Here is a 17,196-nt window from a genome sequence, read left to right as displayed (position 1 = left end):
ATATGAGCACAGCTGCGTGAGCTGTAGCATTGCTCAGGATCTCATCTTTGGGTTTAGATGTTTTAAATTTCAATACTCAGATTGTACACTTGCAAAAAATTTTCACATATCATCAACACAAAAAAAACCCTCATATCCATCTGGTTTTCATGTTTATATGATTTATCAGTATTTTAACTATAGAAGGCATATTCTAAATGAGGAATTGTCCTACAGTGCATGGTTCCTTGCAACATGCACAAGTATATCCTTGGAAACAATCAGAATTGTCTAGTATATAATTTTTCAGAATGTGACAGCCTTTCTCAGAAATTAATTTTGCTGGTGCATCAAAAAACTGGTAGCCAAATCAGTTATGCTCTTTATGATGTACTATCTTATTAGTACACACCTTTTTCATCAAATATTCTAAATCAACTTTCTACTTTCCTATGCTGTTTTCAAACCTTAGAAAATTAAATAGACAATATCTATAGGAAATTAAAAGGAACTAGATTCAAACCCCAAGCCTCACAGTTCCAGCCCAAAAGTTGGTTATAAAGAGACCCATAAAAATTACTTCATTAAAATTATTGCTTTGATACATGCCTGTGGGTCACTTCTTAGGGATGCTATACCACCACCACCAAGGGAATTCTTCAGAACAAAATTTAATCCATGGATTCCTGGCAACTCATACCTGTAAAATAAAAACAGCACATCATTTCTCAGGGGATTTTGGAAGAAACATGTGTAGAGAACACCAAGCAAAAACAGACACGCAAAATTTTCATGCTTCTGATCACATCCCACTGCTGAGCCAAGCCTAAAAGGTAACAAGATTAGCCCAAGGCTTCACCTGCCTCCTTGTTCCTTCCTCTTACTCCAAATTAACAGCCCTTAATAGTTTTAAAGTTGGATCATAAGGTAATAATTCTCCTCTACTCAAAACTCATCCATTTCTATTAAGGTTGTTTCTAGAGTTCTTTCTTTGTATGAGTTCAAGTCCATATCTGTAAGCCAGAGGTTCAAGATCCAATATGAACTCCAACAACATGATGGGCAAAAGAAAGTATTTTTATTAACTCCTAGTTCTGATACTGAAAAGTACAATCACTTAATTCCTGGAACTCACTTTTGCTAATAAATGCTGCCAGCTAATTGGAAAGACTCCCTCTTCACTACTGAGAAACATCTATGAGTCACTACATCAACTCCTAGGATGAACAGATAACTTTATAGCAAATTCAAATCAGAGCTTTGCTGGAGCCATGTACTTTGTTCAGATAAAATTTTATTTCAGTGTGACAGACCTATGTTTCTGTTCCATCACCACTGTAAGCATTTTTCCATCCTTGCTTTTGACTGGTGCAGTTCCAGTTTGGAAACTTCTGTAGCCGTCTGGCAAATGGCTCTGTGGTTTCCTATTGTTTCAAATTCCATAAATAGGTCTACAGTATATTTCCATTTGCCTCTCCTTGCAGTTTTTCAGTGTTTTGTCATCTTCCTTCCATTACTGGTTTTCTTTAGTTTTGCTTTTCTCCAGTATTTCTTCATCTAAGTACCTGATAGCTTTGCTTTAATTCCATAGGAAAGGATTTAAATCAGAACATCATCAAGCCATGAGGCATTAACAGAGAAAGATATCCAATTCCCACTGTCTCCAGATGTTTGACTGCTGCAATTTAAATCCCGATTCCTCCAACACTACACTTACTATTCTTTAATCACCTACCTGATTTCATATGTTTGGGACAGATTCTTTGAATCTTTCCCCCTAATATAGGTGGAATTCCTTGTAGTGCTCTTATGCTGCTGATTTTGTCACTTTGAGATTTTTCTCTTTCAGCTCCTTTTGAGCACTGTGAAAACAGTGTCTGCTGCTGGTGCTCACAGCCCTGTCTGCCCTTTTATCTTGGGCATATGACCCAAACCTCTTGTGGAAGGAGATGATTCTGCTGAGCACTCTGGTAATCGCTTCAGTTCTTGGTTTAGAAAGCAAGTAGTCATGGAGTGTCCATATCTGTCTCCCAGGTAAAAAAATTAACCTTTAAGTTCCTTCTACTTTTTCATTACTACTCTCTACTTTAATATTAGTACTATTAGTTGTTATTAAGAAAAAAAATTGGTGTCAGCATTCTCTTGCTCTTTCTCAAAAGCTAGTTGAGAGGGAACATTAACATGCTTAAAAGCAAATCCACTGGGAAGGCAGGAAAGTAGACCAATCTACCAGTGGCTCTATTAGATAACAAGAATATGAAGAATAAAGCAATTCTACAGTTAGTTAGTTAGTTAAATTTAATACCATAATCAACTATACAGCACAACCAGATGACTCCACAAAATTTTCTAAAAATCTAAATGAAAATTTCCAATCACTACATACCACGAAAGCCAGAGCAAAGCACTACACTATAAATTTTACTCTGAAAAGCTGGCAAAGATTTTCAGGCAGCAAAGAATTTCACAACTGGAGGATGTCTCCTCAAGATCTAGGACTGATGGAATATCGATTCCTAATACTACCTCATCTCTCAAAAGAAGTGTCATGAAAACCAATCAGGAAAAACAAATCAGGAGAGAAACTGAAGAGCATATAAATGCAAAAACAAATACGTGGAAGAATTTCATTTCACTTTCTGCAGTAATTCTGGCAGAGGAAATATGTAATACAAGCAACAGATCTTAATTTGGAACACTATAACATGGCACATTATTTACTCTGAGAAAATACTTACAGTGGGATAATCTAGCTAAAATGAGGATTACAAAATAATATATGAAGGCCAGCATCTTCATTATTTTAAGGCTTGTCTGAAGCATCTGAGCATCCAAAATATTTCCACACAGAAAATAAACTTGCACAATAAAAGGAAGAAAAACCACTATACCCATTATAATAGTCTTAAGCAGCAACAACACATTGACCAAAATGCTGGCAGGCATTTACTTAGCATAATTAAACAATTAAAGCTTAATTAACTGAGATCTAAAGGGAAAAAATTATCTAATTGTAGAATTTGATTAAATGTCTTAAGAACTGCTTTTAAAAAACACAGAAAATAAATAAACCCTTCAAAGAATACTCTGTCTGTAACAGAAACCAGTAATACAAGGAATATTCACTCTTCTAGCTGCATTCCTACACTTTTGCACAACAGAATGCCTGCTTAACTACTTCCTTTAACATGCTGTCCATAATATTCAGAGAAGTCAGGTTTCCTAGAGCATTTCCCATTAAAATGCATGGAAATAATAATGATATAAAATTATTTAATGCATTTAAATCAAAGAAAAGACAGGATTGTTTTCATCACAGGAAAGCAGGAACCAAGTTCATAGGCTTAAAGAATTGTTTGCATATGAGATGTTCTGTAGAAAAATACTTATTTTTCCTCTCTAACAAATGTATGTACAAAAAAGCCATTGAGAAGCATCAGCATCCACATTTCTTGTTCTTCAGCTCATGGTGAAAACATTGCATAGGAAGAAATCAAGCTGTCATTTTTTAGTATTTCTGAACATTGAACATATTATATATAAAACATTACATATACTACATTTCAGGAGATGAAAATAGCAAAATCTCAGGATAGTTTTAACATCCTTCTTAAATGACTGACCTAGTACTTCTGCACAAAAAGTTCCTTATTCAGTATCTTAAGATACTCAGACCTGTTAAGAATGTACTCCAGCACTCTACTGTGGTAAGCAATCACCTTGGGATTGAAAGATCATCTATTGCCATTATTTTACCTGCCAATCTGGAAGTTTATGAGTTTTTCGTGTTCACTACCGAAATAATCCCACCTGTTCTCTGTTTAGTACACCTATTTAATGTCTCAAGTGAAAAAGCATGGAAGGCAACTGGTTAACAGACTCTGTTCTGTAGTGAGGTAGAGCCATGGTTGGTATGTCTATGGTAGCAAAACTAATACATAGCTTTTAACTACTCAGCATTTAAAAAAAGGAAATGAATTAGACAGTAAGACAGCTCTATTTTATGACAGTTAAAACTAAAAAATAAACAAGTAATTTAAAAAGAAACTACACAATCTGAAGCACATGAGCATAATCCTTATAATCCTAAATATTTCCACAAAAGGTTTTATTCTTTCTCCCTAGTAGCTTTCCAATTCACTCACAGAGCTCCATTATCACATCATTAAAGGAAGCCAAAACCTCAAACAGATAATCTAATTAACCAAATTAATTTGGCTACATCCAGACAGAGCGAATTTCTAGTTTTACATAAACATAAACAACATAAAGGAATGGCAATGAATCAATTTCTAGAAGTATCATTAGGAGACATGGCATAGTTTATTTCTTACCCTCTCTGCTCAGTTTCTGAGGAAATTCAATTACACTTCTTAGTATCACAATTTATTAGTTACATAGATTTGTTAGCACTTACGAAACAGTGGGTGAGATCTGCACTGAGCTGCTTATGAAGACAAAACCAGCACTTACAATTCAAAGATCAGGGGTTAAAATAACTCCAAGCTCTCTCTGAGCTTTGACCTGTACCTTTCTGACTCAAGCTCTTTGAGCAAACAAAAAAACAGTTAACAGTTTATCCAACTACCTATGGAAATACAGAAAGGATTTTGGCAAAATCTCCTTATGTGCAGCATAACTGACTTTGTATCAAAACAAGTTTTAGAAGACTGGACGGTTTGTGGCAGTATTTAGCTTTTACTTGTTTTCAGATAAAAAGGTTTAAAATCTGTTGACTGTTTTACTGGACATCCTTAGGAGAGCAATCTTCATTACCTCATGCTACAACAAGAGAACTGTGTGTTTCATTCCCAGGAAAGGTCATGAGCATCAGCCATACCACAAAAATAAGAATGTTACATATGTTGTCTGCTGGCAGAGGATATTCTTTAGTAGATGAGTATCACATTAAAGTGTCTTGTTTAGGATATATTCTCTTTCAGATTTGAAGAGAAATTAGCCATGTTTTTTCTTTAAATTCTGGCTTGGTATATGAGGCACAAAAGTGGGTTAGAGCGGGGTACTAGAAGGAATAGCTTCACTAAAGTGAGTGAACTTCGTAAATATTAAAATGCTTTACAGAAATAGGGACAGTATGAGGCCCATTTCTGATGGATCATCAGGTAAGTTTGGGCTCCAGACTACACTGGCTGTGTGAATGTTTTTCAGGTAGTGTTTTACAGATTTCTAACTCTCAGTTCAGCTCAGAGGCTTGGGAAGCTTCAGTTACTAAAGCTCCTGCAGTTTCCAAATGGTTCAAAACCAGTGGAAAGATACATTTCTCAAAGGACATGGGAAGCTATTTCTAGTCGGTAAAGACATTCTGTACTGGAACAAAACAAAGGAACAGCCCCAACACTACTAAGCTAATTCTGAGAATTTAAATGCCTTCACTAAACGGATTCACGGCCTTTGTCCAGCTTCGAGAGAGGCCCAAGTTCATGTTCTTTCTCAGTGACTGTGCTCAAGTTGTTATTTAAAAAGGCAAAGGAAGAAATACAAAAAAAAAAAAAAAACCCAAAGGAAAGACACACAAGTTTGCAATATTTATGTTGCATATTTTAAGATAACTTCTGATACGATCATGTATCTACCAGACAACTGTGGGATGCACAGCAAGCTACTCACCTTGTTACTAGCTCTTCTTCTGGTTTCTCATGCTCTAAAAGGTGTTGAAAGTAATTCTCCAGGGCTTGAGCAGTTAAAGTTTTCTTTAGGTATGGATAGTAGAGGGGATGCCGTGCTATCACACCTGTTAGGCATTGATTGGCATTAGTTCAAATAGGAAGTGTTAAAACCAGTTTGTATTTATCCTTTCAAAACCAATTTGAGATCCTCCGCTTAATTGAAACTGTACATATGGATCTCCTTTAACGAGCTCCTGAATAAAAAATACAACAATATGACAGCTCTCCCTCTGTCAGTAGAGATGTAGGGTGCAGCATGACACCAAAGAATGCTAAGTGACCACTAAGTGATCACTGGATTTTTTTCTGCTGCAAACAGGCCCTGCCACTGAAAGACACCTAAAGAACAACAACATCACAACAAACCACCCACAGGCAATTCTCTTCCCTTAAATGGTTTGCAAGACTTAGATATTTTAGTAATCACAATTAACCACAATAAGGTATGACCAGTCATCAAAGGTTTGGTCCTTGCCCCATCTCTTGCACAGGATTCTGATGTGTGACAAATCACAATTACATTTTTATTGCTGTATATATGCTTTATAAGCTTCAGCTAATTTTATGCTGAAGCTGAGGTTCCAGAGCAGGATCAGGAAAACAGGTTTGTGTCACAAGGCTCTTTCTATCTGGACTTTATAGAGGTTAAATTTGTTGTTGTTAGTGTTGTTCCTTAGAAAAGCAGTAGTGTCTTTATATCTGAAGCAGTCTATTATGTATACATCATTCACGACTTGGCAATGCTACATTGCAACAGTGGTCAATCATGGAGAAAGAAAAAAAAAGGAAAAAGAAAAGAAAAAAAAAATCAACATTGCTTCATTCTTCAACCCAAAAAAACCAGTTTCACAAACAAGGACAAGGAAAGTATATTCCTGAATACAAATGAACAAAATTAATCCGTTTTAGCATGACAGCTAATAGCAAATCAAATCCCAAACGCACCTTTAATTCATACTGAGCTTTGAACACCACACGCTCTCATCTTCCAACAAGTAAGAGAGCCAATTGTTGCATGCAGAAGTAAGGAATAGAAGGAATTATTAAACAATGCAAGAAGCAGCACAATCGATGCAAAGAGACTGCATACTGAAACACACCATTTGCATTAGCAATATAATAAAAACATTCTTGTACATATGAGAAAAACTTTAGTATTTCCTAACACTGTCAATGTTTTAGCCATAGATGTGTTACAAAATTAATGTATGAAAATATTCTATATGATCAGACAACTAGGAAATTATATTATGTAACATACACACATGAAGGAGTAGCAACTGACATGTAAAAGAAACCTTAAAATGGCATTACTTAACTTCTGGGAGCTCAACTTTCCAACCCTAAACAAAAAACTTTCTTTTCAGTATGACATGCTATTATTTTTTTCTTAGTACCTCAGATTACAACAGCTGCTCATCAGAAGACTACAGGTATTTCATTAGTAAAGTCCATATTCAATATGTATTGTCTTCTGTTTCAGCACAATTATAAAAAATAAAGGTCAAGATATTTAAGACTAGCACTTGATACTCTTATGTGAAAGTGTTACATCACTTCAGAAAGCAAAAGAAAGAAAAATACCTATGTTTGCAGAATTGCCTTTGTCTCCACTTCTAGTGTAGGCAAGATCTTCTAAGCGGTAAGTATGTGGACCACTTGGCAGATCTGTACAAGATAAAAATGAATTCATTTTAATGGTGCTACAAATAATCACATATTTTGAAAGAGTAACTGTCAGTTTAAATGCACGTTTTTTGCATTGTACTCTGAAATTTCCAATCCTTCTCACAGGAGCACCTAGAGAATAAGAGGTGAGACAAAATTAGGAAGTTGACCCCTCCTGTTCCATCTCCCAAATCCCTTTCACTTTTTTACATCCAAGTGCTGTATCATGCATCACCCTTCAATATGACCTGCATCTTGGCCTTAGCAATGCTGTACCTCTGAAGGAGGCATAGCAGCTGCTTGTCTTTTCTTGCTTGCCGTAACTTTTGTCCCCTTAACACACAGATCTCTGCTTCCAGTGCAGGTGGAAATACCTGCAGTTGCTACTGTCCTGTTAATTCTGTAATGTCTGTTTAGTCTGCTAATGCCAGTAGAAAACCTTTTCAAGACAACACATCTCTCACTTGCATTTGCACTATACTTCTTATCCAGCTGTACAGAAGAAAACTAAGATTTCTTTTTCAAGATATTGTTTTTGTAAATACCTTAGTTTTATATAAGAAACTGTATGCTTAGGAAGCCAGTCTTGATTTTTTAACTTGTCCATGTCTGAGTATTGGATGTTCAAGAAACATAGACGTTGTTGCACTTCACTGAATGAAGTTCATATGAAGTATTTTTATCTATGTATCAAAACGCAAACCCACTCCTGCCCAAATCCAGAAAGTCAATACTGTGGGATCCACACAGTATATACCTGAGGTTTGATGTTTAAGCACAGACCTCCTGCAATTGTTGATTACTAAGAGTAGTAGGCTGTGACATCTAGCTCCTGTTCTCTAAAGAGAGAGATGAAGCACCCACTTTGCTACTGAGTTGGAGTTACTCATTGATCACACCTTAACACTGACACTTGAAGCATGGGCTATATCCAAGCTTTTAGGCAGTGAGAATTGAGTAATTTTCAGTCAGTTTTGCTTCCAATCCAACTTTCCTATGGCCATATCATTCTCCTGGCCTCCTTGGCTTTTCAATCTCCCCATCAATAACAGACTGACCTCCACTCCTGACTCACAGTAAATTTCTCATCCCTCACTCCTTCTCTCCTCTCTCCCCTTCCTTGTTTTTTTTTTCATCCTTCTGGATGGAAGTGAGCTCTCCCCCTCTCTCTGCTCCTTGGACACCAGTAGGGGGAATACACAGAGCAGGGAAGTGACAGCCTTCCTGCTTTGTGGCAGCTTCTGGTGCAGCTGCTGCTGATGGCAGCCAGAAGCAAGCCACAAATGTTCCAAATTTAAACAAACTGAATATACAAGATCATGTAAATCAATTATGCTGGACTAACTTCATGTTGCAAGGCACAATGCAATCTGAAAATACATCAGTCTGTCCTTTTTGTAATATTATTACTTCTGCTGAGAATACCAAACTATCTGGGTTTTTTTTTTTTCTTTTTAAATTTTGTTTTAATTTTAGGGAGTAGGAGACCCAGTATTAAAGTTCTTATGCTCCAAATACTGGCCAGGGGCATCACTCAGAGCACAGTGCACCTACTATGCAGGCATGAGTAGATAATGTATTCTGTGAACTGCATCAGGTAATCAGGTAAACCCAGTCCTAGCCTAATCATCCTTACCTTCAACTCCTTCCTGCCCACAGAAAATTACTGACACAGACATGAGCCAGGCTGACCTAGGTAAGAGGGAAACTATGTCCAAATCCTACTGGCTGCAGTTTTCACTGATGCTGTGTGGCCAGTGGCAACTGGACAGATCCCCCAAATCCATCTGTGTATGGGGTGGGAGATGCTTTTCTATGACATGACACATAATTTGTACAGTGTATCTGTTTTTGGTTGAAGCAACAAGAGGAGCTCTGCTGGCACATGAGTGGCAATAACAAGGAAAACGGTAAGAAAGAGCTAGGGGCTCACCACAGCAACCTCTTCTACTGGCATACCTGGATCAGAAAATCTCCCCCACAATCTACCCAAACAACAACTTTTCAGCATTGATCTGCTTTAATTAAGACCTAAAATTTTATAATATATATTGGGTCACTGTGAAGGGTGATTAAGAGTGATTATATTTTAGTCTGGCACAATGGCTCCTCAGTGGTAGAAAGTCACAGGAACAAGGAATTTGAAGAGGTTAAAATACAGTGAAAAAGTGGAATACGGGTTTGTTTTGAGCTTGAAGATCACAATCTTTTCCATGTTCACTTGCAAGCAGAAATGTGCCATGAAATGTACCAGAAAATATTTAAGGGTGTATTTATTTAACTGGGGAATATTATTTTTGATTAAACGTCTCCACTGAGAGTGGATCTGAAAGTCCAGCTAAAGCCCATAACTCATTTTGGACAAGACTACCACACTTCATAACACTACAGAAATCACATTAATTTTCATCATTTCATTCAATATACAATTCAAGACAAAATGTAGTGTTTTTTCAAAGGCTGAAATTTGGCAATATCTAAATTGCATAAGCTGTAGAAATCTATTCTCCATCAGACATTTTACAGTCAGTCTCTGACAATCTCCCTTTAAATTAAACCAGTTCAAGTCAATGTTCTGGTGCTCTCATTTATTATTACCCAAACTGATTTATCTTTCATGATCTGTTTATCAGGAAATTGTTTTCATTTAACAAACATCTTAAATAAATCTACAAAAGAATTCCCTTCAAAGCTAGGAAAAATGGTAAATTCAAATTCCACCCTCCCAGAAGCATATCTAGCAGCATATTTTAAATCCATTTTCACATATTTCTCTTATCTATTCAACAACAACTAACAGTCCCTCACACTTGAGATAACCATGAAACTAAGAAAAATACTTTCCCCTCTCTTCTAAATGCTGAGAGAAAATGCTTTAGCAGAAGCTATTCCTTTTACAGTCTAACCCATTTGTCTTTCTCATCCATGCTGTCCTACACTAAGCCACAGAAGTAGGTAACTATTTAGTCACATGCAGAAAACATTTATATTTACAACCAAGGGCAAAAGTTTAGAGATCATTCTCAGGGAAAATAACCAGAAAAGTTCTGCTGTGTCTCAAAGTGGGGTTTTGCCTGAAAAAAGGCCTGAAGAATTCAGTAGTAAAATAGGCAGTAAGGAGTCCAATAGCTTTTTGCTTCTGCATTATTCAGCACTGTACTCACCTTGAAAAAAAAAAACCAAACCCAGGACCTTTGCTAACCCTTTCATTAAGCAGAACAATGACTACTACTTATTCCTTAACTTGCCCAGTCTGATGGTGCAAATACCCACTGCCCCCCGAGAACTCTCAGGGAGCTGAGAGATGCTGGTGTGACATCAGATTTCCAACAGACAGAAGAGCTGAAACCACAGTTAAGAGTTTAACTTGTTTCTGCATGACAAAAATCATTGTATTGAACAGATGTTTGAATAGTTGGGGAAAATGAACACATGCATGGTAATCAGGCATCCACTATTAGTGGCTTTCAAATGGCAATAAACAGTCATGTATGTATTTCAAAATGTCTCTATGTGATACAAACATTCCCTTACTAACTCATATTAGTTGTTACACTGTTCTATTACTAGTTTTGAGAAACATGACTCACCTTTATCTGGAATCCAGAGTAAACCTTAACATGTAAATGCCTTAATAGCATTAATTTTTAAAGTATACACAGAATTTAATACCTGAATTACTCTTTCACTATCAGTATTATTTTCAGAAATTTTTCTAACTTGTAATTTTTAGGTAGAGTCACCTGATTCAGATTTTCAAATACCTAGCCACAGCTTTAAATTAATTCTCTCAGTTCTCTGGTAAGCAGAAATAAGATAACGAAGACTATTTGGACCAAAAGGGAATTATGGAGCATGCTATACTTTAAGAAATACTGTATATAGTTCAGCCAGTAGAAAAAACAAAACTTTTCAGGTGTCCAGCACTTTCAATAATTGCTTGTATGAGCAACTCTGATTTAACACTTCCTTGTCATTGCAGACATCCTGACCTGCTCCATTCAGCTCATTGGTTGGCCCTTCTCAAGATTCTCTTCTTTCTCAGAGAATTTGGTTAGACACGTCTAGCAGCAACAGAGGAACTATCATGCTGGATTATTAACCCAGTATGATTTCTTTTAAAGTCGCCAGTTCCAGGCTGATCCCGTTCTTGTTAATTTTGTGAAGGCTGCCATATAGAACAGGAGTGAATTTTAATTATCTAAGTGCTGTAAGTCCTTAAATCAATCTGTTTGTCTGTCCTTTATTCCGAACACTATTTTGATGTAAGACAAACCCAACTATTCCCAGGATTCCCAGGATCCACAAAATGTAAAATTACAGTATACTTTGAAACCACATTTTCAATTTCAAGACAGCTTTACATGGTCTTCAGTCGTGTTTAAGGCTTAGGGGTTTTTAATAAAAATTTACTGCCATACTTGTTAGAGTCTCAAATACATGTTATACCGCATGACACTAACCACCTTCCAAGAAAACAGCCTGTGTTTTGCAACAGATATAAAAATGTATCACATAAAGAGGCAAAACGTATTTCACAGTCAAAATTTAACACAATTTACCAGGACAAAGATAGAAAATGATACATTCACAAGTACAAAGATGAACATACCTTTCAACTCACTGCTAGTCTTGGGTAGATCAAACAAATCCACATCATCTGATGTAAATGTGAGCTCCTCCTCAAATATCTCAACATGCTGCCCATTTAAAAATAGGTTGATCTGTACAAAGAACACAAACAGTCAAATCAGAAATCCATTGCAATGGGAATAAATAAAGCATATTCCTAATTAAGTACTGATCCAGTAGACTTCCAGTAATAGCTTTACAGATAAGGCTCTGCTGCTCCCTTTTAAAAGGTCGCAATACAGTAACAATTCACTATAAACCTAAAAGAAATCTTTTGTTTAGGGAGAAAAAAGGTATAAAAAATGCCACAGAAATGCTCCATCCAGTTTGGTAGTTTTTAAAGGAAGAAAAATCTCTTTCCATCTCACTCAATATACTGCAACACTGTATGGAATTTTGTGTCACAACTCTTTGACAGTTGAATCCCAAAACTTGAATGTTTCCATCTTTTCTATGATGCAACCCCTTTTTCTTCTTAATGTTGCTGTCTGTATTAAAGACAAACTTCTCTATGCATTCTGTGTTTATCTTCAAGTATATTTTCTGAAAGCTTCTAAAAAAATACATCAATACAGGAATTTTGGGCTTGGTTGTTGCTCAGTACCAACACTTAGAACAGACTTCAAGTCAATGACTTTTCAGTCTCCCAGAGCTCTGCCAGCAAGCATGTGCACAGGGAGCTGGGAGGGAGCATGGCCAGGACAGCTGACCTGAAGTGGCCAGAGGGATATTCCACATCACAGAGCATCATGCCCAGTATATAAATGGGGAGAATGGGGAGTTGGCTGGGAGCAGCTGATCACTGCTGGGGGACAGGCTGGGCATTGGTCAGTGGGTGGAGGGACACTCTATGGTGCATCACTTGCCTTTCTTGGGTTTTATTCCCCTCTTATTTTTTTGTCACCTCCCTTTTAATAATACCAACAACTACTACTTTGTTTCAATTATTAAACTGTTCTTATCTCAACTTGTGTGGCTTATTTTTTCCCATTTTTCCAACTCTTCTCCTTAATACATTGGGGAGGGGGGAGGTGAGAGAGTGGCTGAGTGGCACTTAATTGCCACCTGGGAATAAACCCTGACAGGCCTTGTTCACACCCAACATGGGGCTTAATGGGTTGAGATAACAACAGATCTGACTAGAATATGCTAGAAGAAATTTACAAGCATTCATTGTATTAGTTTAATAGCCACTGATCACAATGACTTATTTACTCTCAAAGTTGATGTGTTTGTTCTTCAATTATGTACTGGCCTACTTGCAGTATGTGTTCTCTGTTATGATGTTTATCACCCACGGAAACCGGGCTGAGGTTATCAAGCTGTACTTTGTAACACTGGCTAACGATACGATGTAATTGCTGGTTGTGAAACTATTCTGGTATTTGCACTCAGCATGGCTGTCATCCCTGCACGTGGGAGTCATCTATCGGAAACTTGCTAATTATACCTTTTACTTTTTCGCTTTGGAAACTCAGACCATGAAGGGGACACACTTCCTTTCCTCTTCCCCTTATCCTCCAGGCTAATTACAACAGGTCTTGAGGATTTTTAATATCCTGAGATGCTCAAACAAGCATGTTCCTATCATTATATCTTCACAGAATCAATTAGGTTGGGAAAGACCTCTGAGATCATCAAGTCCAACCTATGATCCAACACCACCATGTCAACCAGACCTAAGTGCCACATCCAGTCTTTCTTTAAACACTTCCAGATATGGTGACTCCACCTCCTCTCAGGTAGCTGTAGTGAGTGATAAGGTGTCCTCTGAACCTTCTTTCCCCCAGGCTAAACAACCACAGCTCCCTCAGCTGCTCCTCATGAGACCTGTGCTCTGGACCCTTCACTAGCTTTGCCAGCTTCTCTGGACATGCTCCAGCACTTCAAAGTCCCTCTTAAGTTGAGGGGCCCAGAACTGGACCCATGACTCGAGATGTGGCCTCACCAGTGCTGAATACAGGGGTATACAGGCAATTCAGAGAGACACAAAAAATGTGCTGGCCCAGGCCTACCAACTCTATTTGACACTATTCTTCTCAGGAGGAAAAGAAAGTGGATCTGATGATAAAACAGAAGCCCTGCAGCTACTTCAACCCCAGTGACAGGCACTGCAGACGGAAGGGAGGACTAACCCCTCCGAATTCAGTCACTCCTACACACAAGAAATGGACACAAAACTCAGCTTGTAAAGGAGGATGAATCAGGGTCATCATCAGAACATGAGAAAGAGGCAGAACAAGAATCTTTGTTTGAATCAAACAATCTATCTTTGAATCAGAAGTGGGATATACAAAAATATTTCATCTGTCTTCCAGGTCAGCACATTATCATCTGGGTGCTATGATGCTGGGATAATGGAGCTAGTAGCCTGTAATTAGAGGGTAGGGAAGCCAAATAGCTATGATCACTCTCTCTAGGGAAGGGGACATTGACAGCTGGATTTGAAAAAGGGGCCTAGGTCCTCAACCTCTGAAGAAGACTCCTCTTAAATCTGAAGGAAAGGTATCCCTTTAAGGAAAATGCTGTATGTCACCCAGGTAAGAGAACGACAACGCAGGGAGCTATCCAGGAATTAGCCATGCCAGAGATGATTTACTATGACCTGACTAATATGCAGCTACCCACAGAGTGAGAGGAAGCCCAATTCCTGTGACGCACAGGACGGCAGTTTGTGTGCAGAACATCATCACTGTATCCCAACTGACTGGCAGCAATGATGTGAAGAGACAAAGAGGCACCAGCCGTGGATCAAGTGGCTCAACACCTCCAACAATATGGGGAAAAAAAAAAGTCTTGCTCCCCAACATATATATATGGACCAGTAGCTCAACTTTTAACAGTAAGCATCCTTTTGATCACGAGCAAGGATGTAGAAAGTACACATGCAGTAGGCTACTCTTCGATTTTACCAGTGGGACCACTGACAGGACATGAGGAAATGGGATGGAAGTGTGGCATCCATTTCATCTGTATTGGGAGACTCCCAGTATGAAAGATTCAGAAACAATCAGGTTAAACTTCCAGAACCAAACAATATAAACAAACTTAGCTGAAGCAGTTATCAGTGCTCAGTTGTCAGCAAATGCAAAATAACTCTACTCAGCACTCTTACTGAAGATTGTCCTTAAAGAAAAACTAATAGCGACTTGCCTTCAGTAGGTTTGCTGCAATTTCTCCCTACATAAAAGTAGTAGTAGTTACCTCCAAAGTACACATGGAAAACAATTACTATTTGAACTCTGAAACTACTGATGATCTATGATAAAATCAGAACAATTGCGTAAAAGCAGTGGAAACAACAAATATGACATTAAATCCAAACTGACACCCAGAAAAGTGTTACCAAACACAAAAGAAAAGAACTCACTGTGGCAATGTTAACATAACTCATAATCTGCTTATGGATTTTTATTTTTTTTTAGTTTTAGGTCAAATGCTGACCTAGAGCAACTAGACTCTTTATAACTGAACTTCTAATTTAGAAAATCAGTTAATTCATACCTTACTCATTCTGTAATCTTTTTCTGGACAATGGTTTTTAAAACATAGCTGAAATTTTGAATCAAGAACTTGAGTCACAACACGTTTTTACCCTCAGTATTACTGCAGGACAACAGTGATAGGACACATTGCATTTTGCTGACAGCACATCAGTGCCCCTATCAGCTAACTCACACAGAGCAAGGACTGTGATTTTCTATACTGAAAAGAGTTAATGAGATACTTTCTTTCCTTGTTCAATTTGGTTACTGTTTGATCTCAACAGCATTTTAGCAAGTCTGGAACACAGCGCTAATGTAGCTAGTTAATACTGAATTTGAACAACATAGTGGTAGGTTAAACTTCCATAAAGATAATAATTTCATAGTAAACTTGGCTGTTTGTATAAGGCAAAATGTAAGTGATGATAAAAGTACTTCAACTTTAGACAACAAGAAAGGTGGGTTTTTTTAAAATGCTTTTCCACTGCAAAGAGTCTGTAATTAACTTAGATTTAATAACTAAATGGTATCTGCTCTGTAAAGTTGTGAAAAATATTTTCCTTTAATGAAGAATACTACTTAAAGAATAGGGCTTGGTTGTGCTAAGCACTGTATAAATGTTAAAGAACGAAAACAAAACAGTCCCTTTCTGATTAAGTTGTTTTGTTTGTTCCCCCTTGCCCACTTTTTCACTTTCTGCCTGCGCTCCAAAGCTTCCCTGAGCCATCCTAAGCAGAAGCCTGTCACAATACCTGCAGCCTAACACATACCAACATTCCAGCCTTTGGCCACTTCCTTGACCGTGGATGGGTGAGAAGGCTCTTACTGAGTATTAGGACGCCTTGGCATGAGAGGGATGCAACAGTTACAAGTTACTTGAAAAAGAAAGGCATATATGCAGTTTTGTCTGCAGTTTCCAAAGTACAAATGCAATATCTGATGGCACTCAGAAAAACAGAGTCAATGTTTATAAATCCAAATACTTTATGGTTTCAGCAAAACCAGTTTCTTCAAGTTTATCTTGAAAACTTCAAACTAGACGGGGGTATATGCATCACAGAAAGGTAGGCTCTAGATGAACTTCCCATCTCTACACTGTAATTTCTCACCTAGTGCTGCCTAGACATCTGAATTGTAAATTCTTGGACTGAAAGAATTCATATTGCTATGAACTGAATAGGGCCACAGAGCCACAGGTTCCTCCATGACAGCACAGTGGTTGCACAGGCTTTTGTAATTTGACAGTTTCTGTAATACAGGCAAGAACAGAAATTACTACTTCTATTTTTATAGACAGGGTATATGGAAGGAGAAAGCTCTACTCTCTATTAAGGTAAAGCCTGTTGAATCTGAGGAAATTCAATGATTTTAGTATTTATTCCCAGTAGTATACACTAAATACATTACTCCCCAAAAACTCCGAAAATGTATCCAAGTTCACAAGATTAATGTTCCACTCTTCAAACACCCAACTGCCTATTCTTTAAAGAGACTCCATTAACCTTCAAAAAAAGCCTGAAATTTCCTTAAGCACTCTTTGCAAATGCAGTAAAAATAATTCAAACTTATTCCAGGAACCTGAAAAGAGAAGTTCAGTTTTGATGTAAGATATTTCAAAATTAGCAGTAATTAAAAAGGAAGGTTGGCAAGTTCAATTGTTGCAAAACATTCTATGTGAATAACACTATTCTCTCAGGAAATATTTTTTAATCAAAGTCACCAGACTACTTCGCAGTTTTATTACT

At 37.4% G+C, this 17,196-nt stretch overlaps 1 protein-coding gene across 2 annotated transcripts in view; it reads right to left on the bottom strand.

Moving 5' to 3' along the window:
* The window catches only part of LOC131578911 (uncharacterized), a 58,164-nt gene that overhangs the window by 2,152 nt on the left and 38,816 nt on the right, over window positions 1-17,196 (bottom strand). Inside the window, exons 16-19 of one of the 2 annotated variants that reach the window (XM_058838210.1) lie at window positions 11,947-12,058; window positions 7,251-7,334; window positions 5,608-5,731; window positions 589-679 (exon numbers count right to left, since the gene is read on the bottom strand). In XM_058838210.1, the coding sequence (XP_058694193.1) occupies window positions 589-679; window positions 5,608-5,731; window positions 7,251-7,334; window positions 11,947-12,058 (411 nt within the window). Of the gene's footprint in view, window positions 1-588; window positions 680-5,607; window positions 5,732-6,611; window positions 6,652-7,250; window positions 7,335-11,946; window positions 12,059-17,196 lie in introns of those variants that run through there. The other variant, XM_058838211.1, reaches the window with a different exon arrangement.

Source organism: Poecile atricapillus, chromosome 4 (genome assembly GCF_030490865.1).
Source record: "Poecile atricapillus isolate bPoeAtr1 chromosome 4, bPoeAtr1.hap1, whole genome shotgun sequence".
Taxonomy (NCBI): Eukaryota; Metazoa; Chordata; class Aves; order Passeriformes; family Paridae; genus Poecile; species Poecile atricapillus.
Note: the sequence above shows the minus strand (reverse complement) of the source record. Positions and strands in the feature narration are given on the sequence as shown.